At 41.6% G+C, this 16,389-nt stretch overlaps 3 protein-coding genes across 5 annotated transcripts in view; all 3 read right to left on the reverse strand.

Moving 5' to 3' along the window:
- Positions 1 to 262: 262 nt before the first annotated feature.
- hoxc10a (homeobox C10a) overlaps positions 263 to 16,389 on the reverse strand; it is a 39,377-nt gene continuing 23,250 nt past the window's right edge. Inside the window, exons 3-5 of one of the 2 annotated variants that reach the window (XM_055012806.1) lie at positions 15,420 to 15,715; positions 3,241 to 3,348; positions 266 to 309 (exon numbers count right to left, since the gene is read on the reverse strand). The gene's annotated coding sequence lies outside the window, so the exon portion shown is untranslated. Of the gene's footprint in view, positions 310 to 3,240; positions 3,349 to 15,419; positions 15,716 to 16,389 lie in introns of both variants that reach the window. The other variant, XM_035957012.2, reaches the window with a different exon arrangement.
- Positions 4,303 to 7,350, reverse strand: hoxc5a (homeobox C5a). Its single transcript, XM_023289675.3, has 2 exons — positions 6,514 to 7,350; positions 4,303 to 5,325 (listed from the first exon to the last, which is right to left on the reverse strand). The coding sequence occupies exons 1-2, from the start codon at positions 6,989 to 6,991 to the stop codon at positions 5,117 to 5,119; spliced, it is 687 nt and encodes a 228-aa protein (XP_023145443.2). The 5' UTR covers positions 6,992 to 7,350; the 3' UTR covers positions 4,303 to 5,116.
- On the reverse strand, positions 7,942 to 13,009 carry hoxc6a (homeobox C6a). 2 transcript variants are annotated; one of them, XM_023289673.3, is made up of 2 exons: positions 9,562 to 13,009; positions 7,942 to 9,105 (listed from the first exon to the last, which is right to left on the reverse strand). In XM_023289673.3, the coding sequence occupies exons 1-2, from the start codon at positions 9,956 to 9,958 to the stop codon at positions 8,795 to 8,797; spliced, it is 708 nt and encodes a 235-aa protein (XP_023145441.1). In that variant the 5' UTR covers positions 9,959 to 13,009; the 3' UTR covers positions 7,942 to 8,794. The 2 variants fall into 2 exon arrangements, with proteins under 2 accessions (XP_023145441.1, XP_023145442.1); XM_023289674.3 differs by having other exon boundaries at positions 7,942 to 9,102; positions 9,562 to 13,007.

Here is a 16,389-nt window from a genome sequence, read left to right on the forward strand (position 1 = left end):
ACTAGACTTTGGCAATTTGTAGTAGCAATTCGAGTTTTAGTTCTTTTTTTTGAAAGCAGCTAATGTTTGAACTTGAAACAAAAGATGAAAAAGAAAAAAAACAACATAACAATCACCAAACAAGTTCATTTAGGGTACACACATTAGAACCCTTGATGTTAGCAGAAGCAGCTGTTTGCCTGCAGCTAAATAAGCTCCACCATGAAGGTTCACTCCGGACTAAAGTCAGGTGGATAATAGGGGCGTGGGGCGATGCGCAACACTTACTGAGAAATCCACGGTGCCACTCATTTTGACCCGATGAACTGTCTGGAAAAAAGAAAAAAAAAACGAAAATTAGTTAAAGAACAGTGCAAAGACTATTCTACCATTCAGCTACATTTTTTTGCATCTAAAATAATAGCATTGAAAAATAAATTCAACCAAACGATTTATTTCATTTAGAATTTTTAAAATACATATTTCGATCATTCATCCAATATTCCCTAAATTAACTGACAAAGCAGCTTATTTGCAGAGGCACATATATTAGGCGCAATAGGGTTAAAATGAATCAGTGTCTACAATATTTCGTTTGTGCTCCATTTAAAAGAGCCACCATGCAGTATAAAAATATTGCTATTGATTTTATTCCAAACATTGTCTACAAGCTTCCTACAGTTCATCTCTCGCTGTTCCAATTCAGAAAGGAAACATTTTGATATGTCGCGTATTATTTCCTCCTAATAATCCTTCAGTCTGTCCCTTCGCCACTGAAATCCTGTGCTGAAGGCAGCCTGTCCTAGAAAAGGCTTTGACATGTGTGCTGCTCCTGCAGAACTGGGACCGAGGACGGAAATTTAGGACGGGTCATTTTCAGACAGTAAAACTAAATTTACAAGCATTTTTGGTATTTCCTTGGGCAAAATGTCCTATGAATAGAAATCCCTCGACTTCAACGACGCTGACTTATGGTGAACAGTCAATAAAAAAATCACGACTTTGTCTTCACATTGTAAATAAATTCGCGCTGCGTTCAAAAAGCGATGTAATGGGACTTTATGGTTCTTATTTGGGCTCAGACAAAGGGAAGTCTGTGCTCACCCGGATATGACCTCGGCGGGTTGAATGATGGCAGTGTCAGCTCCACAGGTCAGAGAAAGGAACACAACTGCACAGAACATGGCACTGACATCGGATGTTTAGACAGTTTCACTTTTAATGCAGTGGTAGTGGAGCGTTTTACGCACGAGTGTCTTCAATTAAGCGAGATTTAAAATATATAATAATAATAATAATAATAATAATAATAATAATAATAATAATAATAATAATAATAATAATAATAATAATAATAATAATAATAATAATAATAATAATAATAATACAATATCCCCATGGTTGAAAAATCAAGAAAATAGAATTATTTCGATTAGAATAGCAATGCTGTACGTTCTAGGAAGATGTTAAAATACGCATAAAATTAGTTTCTAATTCAGCAGAAAAGAGAAATTATTCATTCATGCTTTTTTCTGCAGGGAAACAAATCTTTTCATTTTGGATTTTATTTATTTTTTTCTATTTTATTCTGGCACATGATAATTTTCTCCCTCCTCCATCACTTATTATAGCAAAGCTACGGCTTAAAAAAACAGAGGAAAAATAAAGCACAACGTTGGGTATAAGGTGCAATTACAGATGCCCTGGTTTTGGACACGTTGCCCCGACAGTGAATCACCCACACAGCAGCGTGTTACACAGTGCCCCCTATTGAAAGTGCATAATTGATCCTGAACACCTGAAAACAAACCTGCAAACACTTTAAACAGAGCATCCAGATTACATGTTAGAAAATACAAACAGGGTTAAAGCGAGCCAGTCAGTGTTTACATTTCACTGGAACTAAAGCCTGGAGAAGCTTATGATGACAGCTGAATGGAAAACTTTGCCTTATTTATCAACCATATATGCCACTGATGCTGCACCACAGTCAACATGCACATTAACAGATACATACACACTTGTAAGATGAGCTATATTCACTCAAAACCTAACATTAAAATGAGCAAAGCCGTACATTGATTAAGAAAAAAGCAGCGTTTCTAGGTTAAGCTGCTTTCTGAGACATGCGGTCAATTTAAATGATGAGCTTTACAGAGCAACAGAAAATTATTGAGCTTATAAGATCACATCATCAGTCTCCAAACCGATCAATTCAGTAATATCTGCAACGAGGACGAGTTAAAAGGCTGCCACGAGGGTCTGTGCGCAATAAACACACATGTAAATACGGTGCAAGAAACGTGCTTTTTAGTGCAACGTGCCTCCAGATGACTGTGTGTGTGTTTGGATGAAGCCACAACTGAGCTGCAAAGTGCCTTTGAATCAGAGCTGCTCCTTGGCCCAGACATGACCCCATAACAACAGCAGCTCATGAGCACAAACCTCGAGTCAAGGTGAAACAGTGAGATGAAGCATTTTAATCAGCTGCTTTCCTTAATTGTTTGCCTCTTTTTTATGGACGAGTGCAATATTTTAAGCAACAGAACAACAATTTAGCACCGACAGAGCACAAGTCACATTATATTTTCAACACACAGCTGCAAAAATACACGATTTTGGATCAGAGCCACTGCAGGAATTTAGAGGGAATTAAACTAAATAAGATGTTTTACAAATTACATAAAAGTAGATGCGTAAAAGAGTCTGAGTGTGTGTCTGTGTGTGTGTGTGTGTGTTTGAGAGTGAGGCTGGACGCCAGATGATTTTTAGATAGTTCTGGTTGACTTTTCAGTTTTTCCTCAGTCATTTTTTTTCTTCAAATACTTTCTTTCGTCCTGCTCACAGCACAAACATACAAAGCAAACTGTTGAATCAGACGAGCTGCTGCGGCTCGAATCTGTTGCACTGAATTAAATATTCCCTCATATGTATTAAAATACAGCATCAACATGAGGATGACGCTGCGTAAAAACTACTATCGTGACCACAAAATCTCCAATATCGACATGCACTGCAGTATGATTCAGGCTTCAGGCGAACCAAATATGCAACAGCAAATATCTCAGCTTTTTACAATAAATATTTTTCAGATTGCTTTCAAAACATCCATGAACATTCACTATAAATTAACAGCGTTCATTCGGAGGTGTAATCGCTTTAAACAGCCGTGCATTTAAAGTCACACTAACACACAACTAAATATTTTTTTTCGCTATGAAATAAGTGGCAGGCCTGTAGTCAAAGTTAAAAGCAACTTACTGCAGCAGCTCTCAGTCCTCCACACCACCGACTACACAGTCCGGAGAAAGGTACTGCTTCCTCACTGCCACAAAGCCCTTTCTTCCTCCGATAAGGGGAAGCCAGCAGCTGCGAATCCGGACAGTTAAGATTATATATGATGTGTATATATCGAAGGTTTGTCAGCTCTTCCAGGCCATAAAACCCACTTAAATGACACCACGTGCTTCCTATGCACCATTCACAGGCCCTGCTTGGGGCAATTGGCATATGTAACCTTGTAAACTTTAAAATACCCTAAAAGAAAGACATACAAAAAGGGATTGAATACATTGTCCACGCATAGGTTAGGCCTAACAGAGCGCAGAGAAAGTGGACGCTGCGCTGACCGGTTCACATAACCGTCAAGGAAGTTCAATAGGAAGCTATTAGTTTGAGAGGTGAGTTGATTTTTATTTTCTTTAAGTAGTGCTAGAGAGAAATTACCTCATAACCTTGGGCTACACCGGCGTCATACTGCCGCTTGTGCTAAAGCTGCAGTTGAATGCAGATGCCCGGCAAACTGGCATGATTTTATGTCCTGTCTACTGGCAGATAGTGTTGTTTTAACTGCTGCGTAATGATGCCAGGATTGAAGAGCAACGCGATATCATAAAGTGGCCATATGGCAACAGCAGCCATGACGCGTGGGTCTGCGGCCACAGGAAACCCAAAGTTTTGCATCTATGTTGTGTTGTGGGCCAGTGTTATCACAGCCCAGTGTGTCCCTTCCTTTCCTGACAAAACAGGAAGCGGAGTGCGCCTGTGGTGGAGTGGTGGAAAAGGGGCAATAAAGTTTTATGAGGGCCTTAAACTTCAGAGCGCGTTTGTCCGTCAATGAAATCCCGTAGATTCCGAGCCAAGCTACAGAAGCGAGAGCAGCTAAGAAAAGCAAAAAATAAACTCCATTCTTGGAAAAAAAAAAGACGTGCATGCTATAAACAGTTTAATTCTGTAGGCTCGTAGTGCTAAAAATAAAACAGCTGTATTAATCCACTAGCTACTGTCATAAATGGGAAAAAGAAGAAAACAAAATGTGCATCGTGACAGGAAATTTCCTCACTGTTAATGAGACTTTATTGGTTACAATCAACAAAACAGGCCATCTATCAGTTATTCCAGGCCTTGTGTTAACCAGGCACCTTTAGTTTACAAAGGGGAAGAGAAATAGCTCCATTGCACATTACAATATTTTCACATACAGTCACTGAAGTATACATCATGATTTAGATTCACAGAGATTATGACAGACATGGATGAAATCCACTCACAGAGACACATCACACATTCAACAATATCCTAACTGCAACACATTGGAGGGAGATTTGAAAAAAAAAAGAAGTAAAGAGGGTGAGAAGGAACTATTTTCAGTCAGAATTATTATTTTTTGCCTTTGATTTGATTCACTGACCTTAAGGGTTTTCTTACATGGTGATACAGAGCTGGGGATGATGCAGGCTATGCCCAGCCGCCACTATCCTAATTAAGAACATAGATTATTGGTGTATTGTGCAGCTTTTTTTTCCTCCCCTCAGTGCACTGCAGACCAAAGCCTCGCAGCGTGAAGGACCCAGCTCCCCCTCAACCTCTTGTTCCCTTCGTGCAGCAAAGTGAGGTTATCATCGCATGGGCGGCAAATTAATTTAAAAATGTAAACCGATTGATCAAAGTGAGTGATATTCAATACATTAGGTCCCAAACTGCAGCAAGTGACACATAATTGGTGATGAAGCACACAGAGCGGTGTCATGATGTCATTGCTCCTAGCAGTTCATCCGAAGGTCAGGCGGCACTCCAGCACCGTGCAGAGTGGGGCTGAAAACGTGCTGCAATGCACCCCGTTTCACCGGTGCACCTTCTACTCCTTCACTTTGATCTTTGAGTCCTTCTTCCACTTCATTCGTCTGTTCTGGAACCAGATTTTGATCTGCCTCTCGTTTAGACACAGAGTGTGGGCGATCTCTATGCGCCTGCGGCGGCTCAGGTACCGGTTGAAGTGAAACTCTTTCTCCAGCTCCAGAGTCTGGTAGCGGGTGTAACTGGTCCTGGATCTCTTACCCTCCGATTCTAAAGTGGTATTAAAATGAGTTAGCTTTCAGCAGCATTGTAGTGGTAAATAAATAGAAATAATAAGGCTAAAAATTTAATGACATTAAATAAGATCGATGTGTCCATACAATAAGCATTGGAAGCAGGAAAATCTATTAATTTATATCCCCTTTCCACCCTCATTTAAAAGATCAAATATCTTTACATAACCTAATTTAACCTGATATTACTTACAGTGGATTTGTGCAATAAAAATTGATATCAGGCTGATAAGGATGGTTAACTAGATCCTATAAATATCAGTGTAAAACGGAGAGAGGGCCCTCTTCATTCTTTCCCACCAAAACATAAAAAACACTAAATGATGGCTTAATAAATCTTACCGTAATCTGTAAAAATGTGATAACTAATAATATGTGGGCCCTCGTCTAAACACTGGCCTCGGCCTAATAGCGCTGCACAGAGGGGTGATGTGGTGGGAGAATAAACAGATGTGCAAAATGTAAAGATTAGAAAAGTGATGTTTTCCAGATATATTTACGCATTAGCAGGCGTGCTAGGTAAAGCAACAGGCCCGTGCATTTGGATTGAAATGATTTCCCTGCTGTGTGCTGCTGGACATTTGCATATGGAGCAACACTAAACAAGAGCAGCTACTTATTGTTTTGCAGCAAACGTGCTCACTGTCCATGTTGCAGCCTAAATAGTGCAGCAGTGGTTTGAAGGCACGAAGAGGGAGCATGCCTATTCAAATGTTTTAGAGGTGAAAAGTTCATGATTGGGTCAGGGCATTGGTGTTTCCCAGAGTTCAATTTAAGGCTAAAGCTTCTGTCTCAACACAGTCTGATGGAGTAAAAACATGTAGCCTGGCTCGACTAAGACTATAAACGAAGCAAGGCAAAGAAGTACAACTTAACGGTTGAGTTTCGTAATATTATTTCATAGTTTTTATCACAGTTTTGTTCTCTTATCCAATTATACCACCATAAATCACACCACAGATCACCTCTTCACCGTAACAGAGCAGGTTTACGAGCAATGGATGCCTTTGTCATAAAATTTATGACCGCGAGTTTTTATTATTTCCTGCGTTTGGCCTATAAAACTCAAGAGGGACACTGAAACGGGCGAAAAGAAGTGTTGCAGCGTTAAGAGTGAATAAGGGAAAGCATCTTAGCCGCACTTTAGAAAATAGGCAAACTTTACCGTGGTTCATGTGCAGTTTTGTCATCCAGGGATAAATCTGTGGCCGCTGCTCACTGTCCTGACGCTGGCTCACGTTTGTGTTTCGTCTCACCGACTGCGCGTTATCCGCGTTTCTGTCGCTCTCCTGGCTCTTGTTGCCGCCGGATTTTGCGCTCCTCTCCGGGTCCCTGTCCGCCCCTCGTCCTAGCAGCTTGCTGCTGCCGTAGTTGAGCCCGCTTGCGTCCACAGACGAGCTACTGGAGACCATGGTTATCTGTGGTCCTGACGGGAGAGGAGTATCCGTGTTGCCACGCAGGCTAGTTTTCATCTCCTCCCGTTCAACAGAGGTCGTGGGGACGGGACAAGAGAATATCCCGTTCACATTAACACCCTCGTAGCGGCTGGACCTGCGCCCAGAGAGATCGAAACTAAACATAGTGTTAGGAGAAGTTGTCTCGCTTGTTTGCCTGAGACTGGAGATGTCAACATACGAGCTCATTTTCAAACTACCACGGACACTTTAAACTAGACAGGGCTCTGCGGGATGTATGTGGCGGTTATTTCCTTGTTTTTGTTGATCATTGCTTTTCTTTGTTGCCGCTTTTGGAAAATTCAGAGCTGTCTGCACTAAAAAAAATAATCCACAATTTATAGGTGGAGTGCGCTTTGGTATCTTTTTTTAATTCTTGATCCGACGTGCGCTGCCCAAATATGGGGTATTTGTGTGGGATCACGTGCACGTGTTGGCCAGTCATAAATTGGCTTTGATACTCAATGGGGATATTGATGAATAGGAGAAACGTGTCCGGTAAACTTTGAGCTGTTGGTTGTCGAGGACCAGGCAGGGATCTTCTAGCGCAAAAAAGGGGCAGGACAGTAAGACAAGAGCGTCATCTGGTGTCTGGTATGGTGCAGGACGGTCAGGACCGGCCAGAGCTCTCTGCCCTCTGATGCAGCGAGCCAGCCACCAGCCCATAATACTAATAATAATAATAATAATAATAATAATAATAATAATAATAATAATAATAATAATAATAATAATAATAATAATAATAATAATAATAATGGAAATTTCCAACGTTCACTCGGCTAAAATATCTTTACGCACAGAACTTGTGCGTCGCTGGGAGTTTATGTCATGGTAACGCCAAGCGTACGGGAATAATATAGTGTTTAATAAGATACTGGACTGTATCTCATCCCCGTGCACCAAACAATACCAACCAGGAGGTCAACAACTCAATATATAAGAGTTCAAACCTCACTCCAATTAGCAATGTCAATGAACACGTGTGCCCCACTTGGTTTTACAGTATCTTGACCAAAAAAGTCTTTATGACATTAAAAAGTAACTTCCACTCTCACGTAGCCACCAGATTTTGGTGCGTAATTGAGAAACCAGCTTTTACGCATACAATGTGTCCAAAAACACACAAGACGATGGCGAAAGTTTTACAAATATTTTATTCCATGATACACAATTATGACAAAAACATGACTTTGTAACTCTCAAACAAAAGTGAAGAATTACTAGTGTACAAATCTATCTCACAAGGAAGCCTATTGTGTCAAATGATTCAAAATAAAAATAAAAACAAGGAAGAGAGGAGGGGGCTAAGCGCAATTGTATGTTTTGCAGCGTCTATCGAAGCGGCTAAATGCACATAAGTGTTCACTGGATTTACATATTATACTGATACTTTCATTATATACAGGCATTTCACGTGTGTTTTGTGTGTGGACTGGAGACTCTCCGTGCAACTTTGAAGGTTAATGCAGGGCACTTTTTTTTAAATTCTTCTTCTTCTTTTGCGAACAATTCAAGTAGTAGATTATTACTGTGATCAAGTGTCCGGCCGGTTACCTTTTCCTCCCGGGGAATGTGCATGTACAATAATGGGTAAAGTCAGACCAACACTGTATTTAGTGGGTTGATCAAAGAGTTCACAGTGATGGATGGGGTGTAGGGGAGTAAATACACACATTTTCCTGGTATAGGAAATAACGTAGAAATTAATACTTCTTTTTATTTTCACAATACAAGTGTGACATCGCAATAATGTTATTAATAATAAAAAAGAAAGTCAATGCCCCAAATGTCACAAAGGGGGATATACTGTGGTTGAAATAATTCGGATTTCTAAGGCTCAACACTCCTCAACTCAACATGAGATAAAAGTGGGAGAGCTGCGGGGTAGCATCATGCAGTGAAGTCGCTCTCAAGTCCATATAGATTTTTAGGTAGTTATGTTGGGTTTTAATGGTCACCAAGGTGTGTTTTTTTCCCTCTACTCTTCTTTTATTCTTTCTTCTTGTCCTCATCCTTCCCTTCTTCCATTTCGCCATTGCGTTCCTCCTCCTGAGAGGCTCCTGTCTGTTCACTTCCAGTCACCGTGGAGGTCAGGTTGCTCTCTTTCTTCCATTTCATGCGTCGGTTCTGAAACCAGATTTTGATCTGGCGCTCCGTTAAACAAAGCGCGTTGGCGATTTCGATGCGTCTGCGCCTGGTCAGGTAGCGATTGAAATGAAATTCCTTCTCCAGCTCGAGCGTTTGGTAACGAGAGTATATCTGACGTCCTCTGCGTCTGTCTGTCCCGTAGCCGACTCCTGCTGGGATACAAAGTGAAGTCACTAATTTACTCGTGTGCACAACGCGAAGTCAACATAAAAGAGAAAATAAAACATGTCTCTGCCTGTGACTATGCTTCAAGGCGCTTTAGCACAAGTTTGGCTTCGTTGTTAGAATCTTAATTGTAATCTAAACCCACAAAGTTAAATAAACACATTTTATCTGCAAGACAAATCCTCTCTTACAGGCCAGCTTTTGTTTTATCGTCTACAATTATAAAAGCATCTGAATGCAGCTTCTGTCTGAACGCTGCTGATTATCACGACTAAATCATTCTTAAAATGAAAGCTGTTTGTTTGCACATGTAAAGGCCCATCTACAAGTCGAGGGGATACAGTAATGTTTTATGGGGGCCATAAAAAGTAACTTACTCTCTTGGTAAGACATATCGTAAAACTGGCCCATTTCCTTAATTTATTTGTCGTAGTAAAACTCACCGCTGTGTGAGTTCATTCGCTGCATCCACGGGTAGATCGGGATGTTAGTTTTCTGCTCCTGAGCTCCTGCTCTTCCTTGATCCAGACTGTACTCTTGAGCAATGTGGCTTTGTGTATTGAGTCCCATGTTTGTTTGCCTGCAGCTGGGCAGCACGTCTTTGTCTTGAAGAAACACGTTTGATCCATATTCATACTGTGCCCTGCCAGAGCCAAAAACGACATTATCTTGAGGGGAGTAGAAAGGTGCATATATCCGATTCTGGGTCACAGCTGCACCGTACGACGAAAAATGTCTCACTGTGTCATAGGTGGTGGAGTTTAGGGGCACGTTAGGCAAAACATCTTGACCACCGGATAAATGGCAGGAGAGCGACGGGTTTGCGAAATAAGAATTCATACCTTGCTGGTAACCCTCTCTCCAACTCTCCCCACTTCTTTATCGAGTCTCTTTTCAATCTCCTTCTCAGTAAATCTCCTTCCCGTGAGTGTGTGTGTCAACCAACCACACCTTTCTCCAAGGTCTTCTTTTTTTCCCTCGACTTTTCTGCCTCTCTTACTAGACCGTGGGCTACTTTGAGGATTCAATATTATTAATTTCCAATCTCCGGTTAAGACGCACAAACCCGAGTGTTATAGCCGAGGCTTGGCTCGGTGAGAGACAATATGACAATGTCAGCTGACCGTTCTCCACCAATTGAGAGGCAGGAGTTGAGGAGAAACTGTAGCTTTTAGCTCAGAGCTTGAACATTAGTGCTAAATGCCGATAAACACAGCGTAGACTTGGAGTGGCACACTATATACGCAGCTTGGCTGGATGAGAAGTTTTTTTCTTTCTGTATTTGGCTTTAGTTTTAAGAGCATGTGGCGTTTTAAGGAGAAAGCACGATGCAGGATGTGGCCAATGTCATCCAGAATACAGTGATTACATTCAAGGGGAGGATGAAATTGGATTAAAAACACGTGGAATCAGGTCCAAATTTGTCTTAAAAGAGAGCAACTCGGAAACATTTAATCCATTTACGCAGAGAGAATGCAAAAACCTCAACTGAAGTTACTGTGTGAGTGATTGTGTGTGGGTCTGTGTGTGTGTGTCTCTCTCTCTGTGTGTGTGTGTGTGCGTGTGTGTGTGTGTGTCCTGTACTCAGTTTTTATTTCACAACACCACTGCAGACATACATGCTGCAACAACTACAAGCTCCCATCCGCTTCCCTTGTACGAGGATTGAGATATTTTGGCATTTATTTGCTTATCTCAGTCTCTGCTTCCCTAAATACCCCTTAATAAGGTTCCCTTTGAATTATCAGGGCATGTGAGCAATTTCCATGCTTTTGCAGAGAACTGGGGGAGGGTGTAGGTGGTAAGAATGCGTTTATGGTCTCTCTTCTGTGAGGGCAATAAAACAAGTGACGTTCCCCAGCTCACCAACAACTATCTCTGCAGCAAAGCCTCGCAACACAGGCGAGCAATTCTCCCAGGCTCCCCAATGAAAGCACTGATCAGCATGTGGAGGGCAAAGCCAAAAAATAAAAAAAGGGGGGAGGATCGCGCAAAGGTACGGCCGACTTAGTTAAATAATGCGTCTGAGAGGATGACTTTTGCCACCATTTTGAAAAATCTAATCAATTGTGCGAGTGTTCAGCCAAAAAATAATAATGTAAATTCCTCCACAGGCCAGCTGTGGCCGGTGAGCGGCTCAGGTACAGTCAGTCTCTTTAACTCGTCTAACAATAAAATGCACACTTCAGGTGCTTTGTTTTTCAGAACAGAAAAAAAAATGCAGCGTGTTAAAATGCTTATGCAGATGTTCCCCTCGTTCCTTTTTTCTGATCATACTTCAACATTCCTCTGACACACACAGAGGAAACGAGAACCGATAATTATCTGGGCAGCAAATGATGGGTTTGAATATTACTTACTTTGGAGGTGTTTTTGCGCAAATCTAGCAAAACTTAAACTCCTCTCTGAGCGAAATGTTCTGCCTCTAAATCTAGCGTTTGTGATATTCTAAAAGACAGCGTCACCCAGTCTGAGTTTTCTGTCTTCAATATAATTAAATCACTTTTTAAAAGCTTGACGCATTTTATCCCAGCAGCCTTTTATCCTCGGGAAAACGTTTTTAAAGCCAAATGGAATTTTAAACTTTATATGCATGCACTTGGAACTATATTTCACATTATCTTGGCGTTTTGCAACAAGCCATAATAGATACCAATATAATAATCAATGAAGCTATTGAACATGTCTGTGGAGTCGCTGTGCGCTGCAGCAGCCTATTGGTTCGTCACCTCATTGATTTCTTCAATAGAGTGAATACGTGCAGCCTAAACGTGCAACACTGTTTGGTCTGTTGTTTGGGATCCTGAATGGACCATAAAAGAGACAACAACAAAGAGGAGGAAGTAGCTGGTGCTATAAAAGTTTCCCCTTCGTGGCCATATGTGACATCCGCGTCGCACAGATTTGGGGCAAATAAAAGCGCAAAAGTTGCAGCCTGTAAAGTCTCAATATTGCCGCCCTGGGATTGTTTTATCCCTTATCTTCTTGATATTAAGTAACGAATCAGTTGATTAAGACCGACAGCAAACAAATGTTTCAGGAGAGGAGTCCTAAATCCTAAAAAAATAAAAATAACTTCCATCCCTCAGAGTATTTTAATGCCACGCAGAGGTGATTATGTTACTAAAAGCTACATTTTGGAATTATTTTAACTTTAACTGCAACATTAAATTTGAATTATAATATAAATGAGAGCCGAAATGTGATAGATTTGCTGTTTGGTGCGGTTAGTTTCTTCATTTGTCATGCTCACGATGTCAGAAACAGCATGTGCATCGGATTTGTGAAAGCTTTTTGTTTCATTAGAACAATTCCTGTTGTCGTCAGCACGCAGTCGGTGGATTAGAATTTACTCCTCTTAAGAAAGCACTTCAAGTTATTACAATTTATCATAGTGTTTTGCTAAATTAAAATATAATCTGATTACTTGGGTTTCAAAACACGAGATTTTGCCCCCTTTTATTGTTGTTGCTGTTCACACGCACAAGAGAAACACGGCGCTCCGTAAAGTTTAGGTGGTAAATAAAGGCTGAACAGTGAAGCCAATGTGTGGACTGAAGAGGCAGGAATGCAGCGGAGGTTTGTGTCAGTGTGCAGAATTAGAAAGGTCATTCTTTCCCCCGTGTTTTAGTGTTTTATTGCGGCCCGTGAGGCAAATCACATGCACGGCTTTTGATGCACGCAAGGAAGAAGGAGCCGTTTGGTTGCCACGACTTGGAAAAGGACATTATGGCCACCCATGAGTGGAAAAACCAGGAAGGTCTGAGAAGAAAATAATAAATTATTTATAAAAGGCTGGCAAGAAGAAAGGAAATTAATAATTAGGATTAATAATTTATTAATGGATGGTATATGCTCTTAATTTGTAGTAATCCACGGTGATGCGCAATGAGGGCGCAACCTAACCTGTCACCATTATTATTATTATTATTATTATTATTATTATTATTATTATTATTATTATTATTATTATTATTATTATTATTATTATTATTAATATTATTATTATTATTATTATTATTATTATACTATGCAGTGTTGGGTTTAAATTTACGCCTCAGCTCTCATGCTGAAGGCCCAAACTTTCACAGCCTGCTCCCCTGCAACACAAGGGCCCATCCACGAACCCACAGCTTCTCTTCTCCTCGTTTGCCTTCAATAGCCAGCATCACAACATTACTCAGTATTAGTTATAAGGAGACCTTTAAAAAATTCTACATTATCAGCCATGATTAAAAACACAGCGAGGGGAGGCAAAGTCTGGTCAGCCCCTGATGCTTTTTCCTCTCCCCCGCTTTCTAACCTTACTAATAAGGAGTAATTCACATACTAACAATGTAAAGCCCTCTATAAGCACTTTACCATCGCTGGCAAGCCCAATTAATGTCCGGAAGTGTTCGACTTTATGCTCGTTAAGCACTCAGGAAGCTGTTGCCCAATGAGCGCATGTTGATCCACACATCATAAATTATGACCATTAGTAGGCAAAATTTTTTGCCCTGTCGGGATTTGTAAGTGAGGTTCTAAATGTGGTGATGCGGACAGATTCATGACTTCATGGAGTTTTATGCGAACCTATCTCTGGTTTTAAAAACACTGCAGGGCAAAACAATAGACTGTGGTTTTCCCCTCTTATTTTAAACCAAGATTTACCTTACGGCTCAAATGGCATATATTAAATGTTTTTTCTTTCTCTGTCTCTGCAGGCACAGTGTTGGGCAGCAGCGGACACGATCCATTGCAACGGCAATGTTTCATAAGGGAAAAGCAAACAACGTGCCTAACAGTAGGTTATAAGACTTTAAAGGCTTCCACGACGAGGCTTTGCCAGTAATTGTATTTTACAAGATTGAAACGCGGGACTGCTGAGCTGCAGCAGGAGACAGAAACACATCAAACCCCCCTTTTGATTACATAAAACCAGACTTTTTTGTCTCTGCACAGACAATAATAAAACACACACAGGGGGGAGATTTCACCGAGAAGAGCTGTGATAAAAAACAAACGCTTTCAACTTCTAAATGCGCAGAAAGAAAGTACTGCAAACACACACACACACACGCACGCACACAGTCAGTGTTATTTAAGATGTCTTTGGATACTCCTGCAATAGAAACTCTCTGTATATACTTTGTCTTACAGTGCTGGGCCAATTTCGTGTCCTGTCATTTATATTTTATTTTGTACATTCTTGGTTTCTTTTTGGTTTCGAGCCAAACTCGAGTTTCAGTCTCCTCTGTGTGCTGCTGGGAACATTTTGGAACTGATCTGAAAAGTGTTTTGGAGGGTCAAATGTTGAGGGGAGGAAAAAAAAACTAATTCTGTTTGATGCAGCTGTGCAGCATTCCTGCAAAATTCCCTCATGATGTCTAATGCCTGACGTTATTGCTGCTGGTTTGGATGATAATGGTGGATTATCTGTGATTATTTTTATTTCCTTATGATGTAAATAAAATGACGTCCAAACTTCCCCTAAATGTCGTCAGTGATTATGTCACAGAGCAATATATTACACACACATACAATAACAACAACAACAACAAAAAATCACTGCATTTCAAAAGCGACAAAACAAAGATCTCTCGTTCCCCAAACGACAAATCAGACACTCAGAAACACTCCTCGGTGTCAGCTCTGGCAGATACTCGCAGTGTATCAGCTGGGTCAGCTGACATCCGCAGTGAACCGCCGCCGAAAACCAGCAGCCATAAACAACAAGCCTCAACACCCACCCACTTCCACATGCAGCCCTGCTGGTCGCTAGGGGGCACTGCCGGGAGCTACCTCAGTGTACACACTGTAGCCTGTGTGTGTTTGCTGTGTCTGTATGTGCTGAATGTGTGTGTGGCACAGGCGTGAGTGAAATTGCTCATAGATGTTATTCAGGCTATTGGCACAAACACGTGACAACAAGCGTGGAAACAAGACACAATTAGAGCGCATCAGCTGCCTCTCAATGCAATCCGTCACTGGCCGGTCAGAAAGGGCCTGTGAGTGATGAGAAAGTTTACTATCAGAAGGCAATTTATGACACCAGATTGGCACAGCTACCTCTCATATGCTCGGCTAATGTGGGCTAAAGCGCTCAGTGCACACGCAGGTGCTCCAACAGCAGCCAGAGAGGAAATAATGACGAGCGCTCCGGGCATCAGCAGAAGCTTCCCAGGCTACAGGTCAGGTCACAACTGCACAGAATCCCTCAACTTCCACTCGTCACACACACTCACCGCTGTGCATCACTCGTCACATCAGCTCAGCAGAGCACAACCGACACAGAAAGAGTGATAAAGAAGTGTCTTACCTCGGCAGACTGTCCATACTTTGTGGCGTCCAACGCAGCAGCTCGAGGGGTGGGGTGGGGGGTGGAGGGGGTCACCGATGGCGAGAGGGAAATATCAACACAACGCACATCTCCCGTGCTGCCTCGTCCTCACATTCCGTCGACAAGCAGCTCGTGGTGTCTGTTTGCCGGAGAAAGTCTTTTCTTGCAGGCTTGCTTGCTCCTTTTGCCTTCCCAGTCGCGGTTTTATTGCCTCCGGTGGGGGGAATAAACGCAGGCAGCGGCTGGTAGAGGCGGTGACTGTCCCGAAGATCCCTCTGTCAGGAAGTCGGAGATAGAGTGAATATCACAGAGACAAAAATGAGCGTGCAGCATTTTCTTTTTATACATTAGAGTAAAGAAAAATAAAGACGTTTCTACGCCCCAGCAGAGTCTGCTGCTGATACAAGGGAAGGACCAGAGAATAGACAACAGCATAAAGTTCATGTTCATAGAGCGTGTGCCACGTGGCTCGCTGCAGCCAATCGCAGGGAGGATTCAGTCGTAAACTTTTATTACTCAGCTGTAAATTTCTCCCTTTAACAACCAGGAATGTTTGCACCCATCTTTTCCTTTCTTTTTTCCGATTGCACTAAACTAAAAAAGAACGGCCACACGATATTAAGCGCAACGCTCAAATCCCTAATATGTCACCAAATCAGACATGCGTCAAAATATGACAGTTCCCCTGGTGGACAAGCAGTGTGCCATGATGTACCCAAAAGCCAACGAGGAAAAAAGAGGAAATATGAGTGTGTGAGTCAGAAACAGAGGGAGGGGAGACAGACAGAGAAAAGTGGAGAGAGAGAGACGTCTAATTAAGCCTCAATTAGGCTAAACTATACTTCCATATTAGGCCTTGTGTCTCACATGACAGTTAGCAGATGTCAGGTTTGGCTGCTCCACACATCCAGCATCAACTACAGGCTACAGGTGCAATAATAACAATAAA

Source organism: Amphiprion ocellaris, chromosome 8 (assembly GCF_022539595.1).
Source record: "Amphiprion ocellaris isolate individual 3 ecotype Okinawa chromosome 8, ASM2253959v1, whole genome shotgun sequence".
Taxonomy (NCBI): Eukaryota; Metazoa; Chordata; class Actinopteri; family Pomacentridae; genus Amphiprion; species Amphiprion ocellaris.

Excerpts from the sequence above, each read along its gene's own strand:
- hoxc5a (XM_023289675.3), bottom strand. The coding sequence starts at position 6,991 with ATGAGCTCGTATGTTGACATCTCCAGTCTCAGGCAAACAAGCGAGACA. Across the intron at positions 5,326-6,513 it reads AAAACTGCACATGAACCACG|AATCGGAGGGTAAGAGATCC; the intron begins GTAAAGTTTGCC and ends ATACCACTTTAG.
- hoxc6a (XM_023289673.3), bottom strand. The coding sequence starts at position 9,958 with ATGAATTCTTATTTCGCAAACCCGTCGCTCTCCTGCCATTTATCCGGT. Across the intron at positions 9,106-9,561 it reads GCGAATGAACTCACACAGCG|CAGGAGTCGGCTACGGGACA; the intron begins GTGAGTTTTACT and ends TTTGTATCCCAG.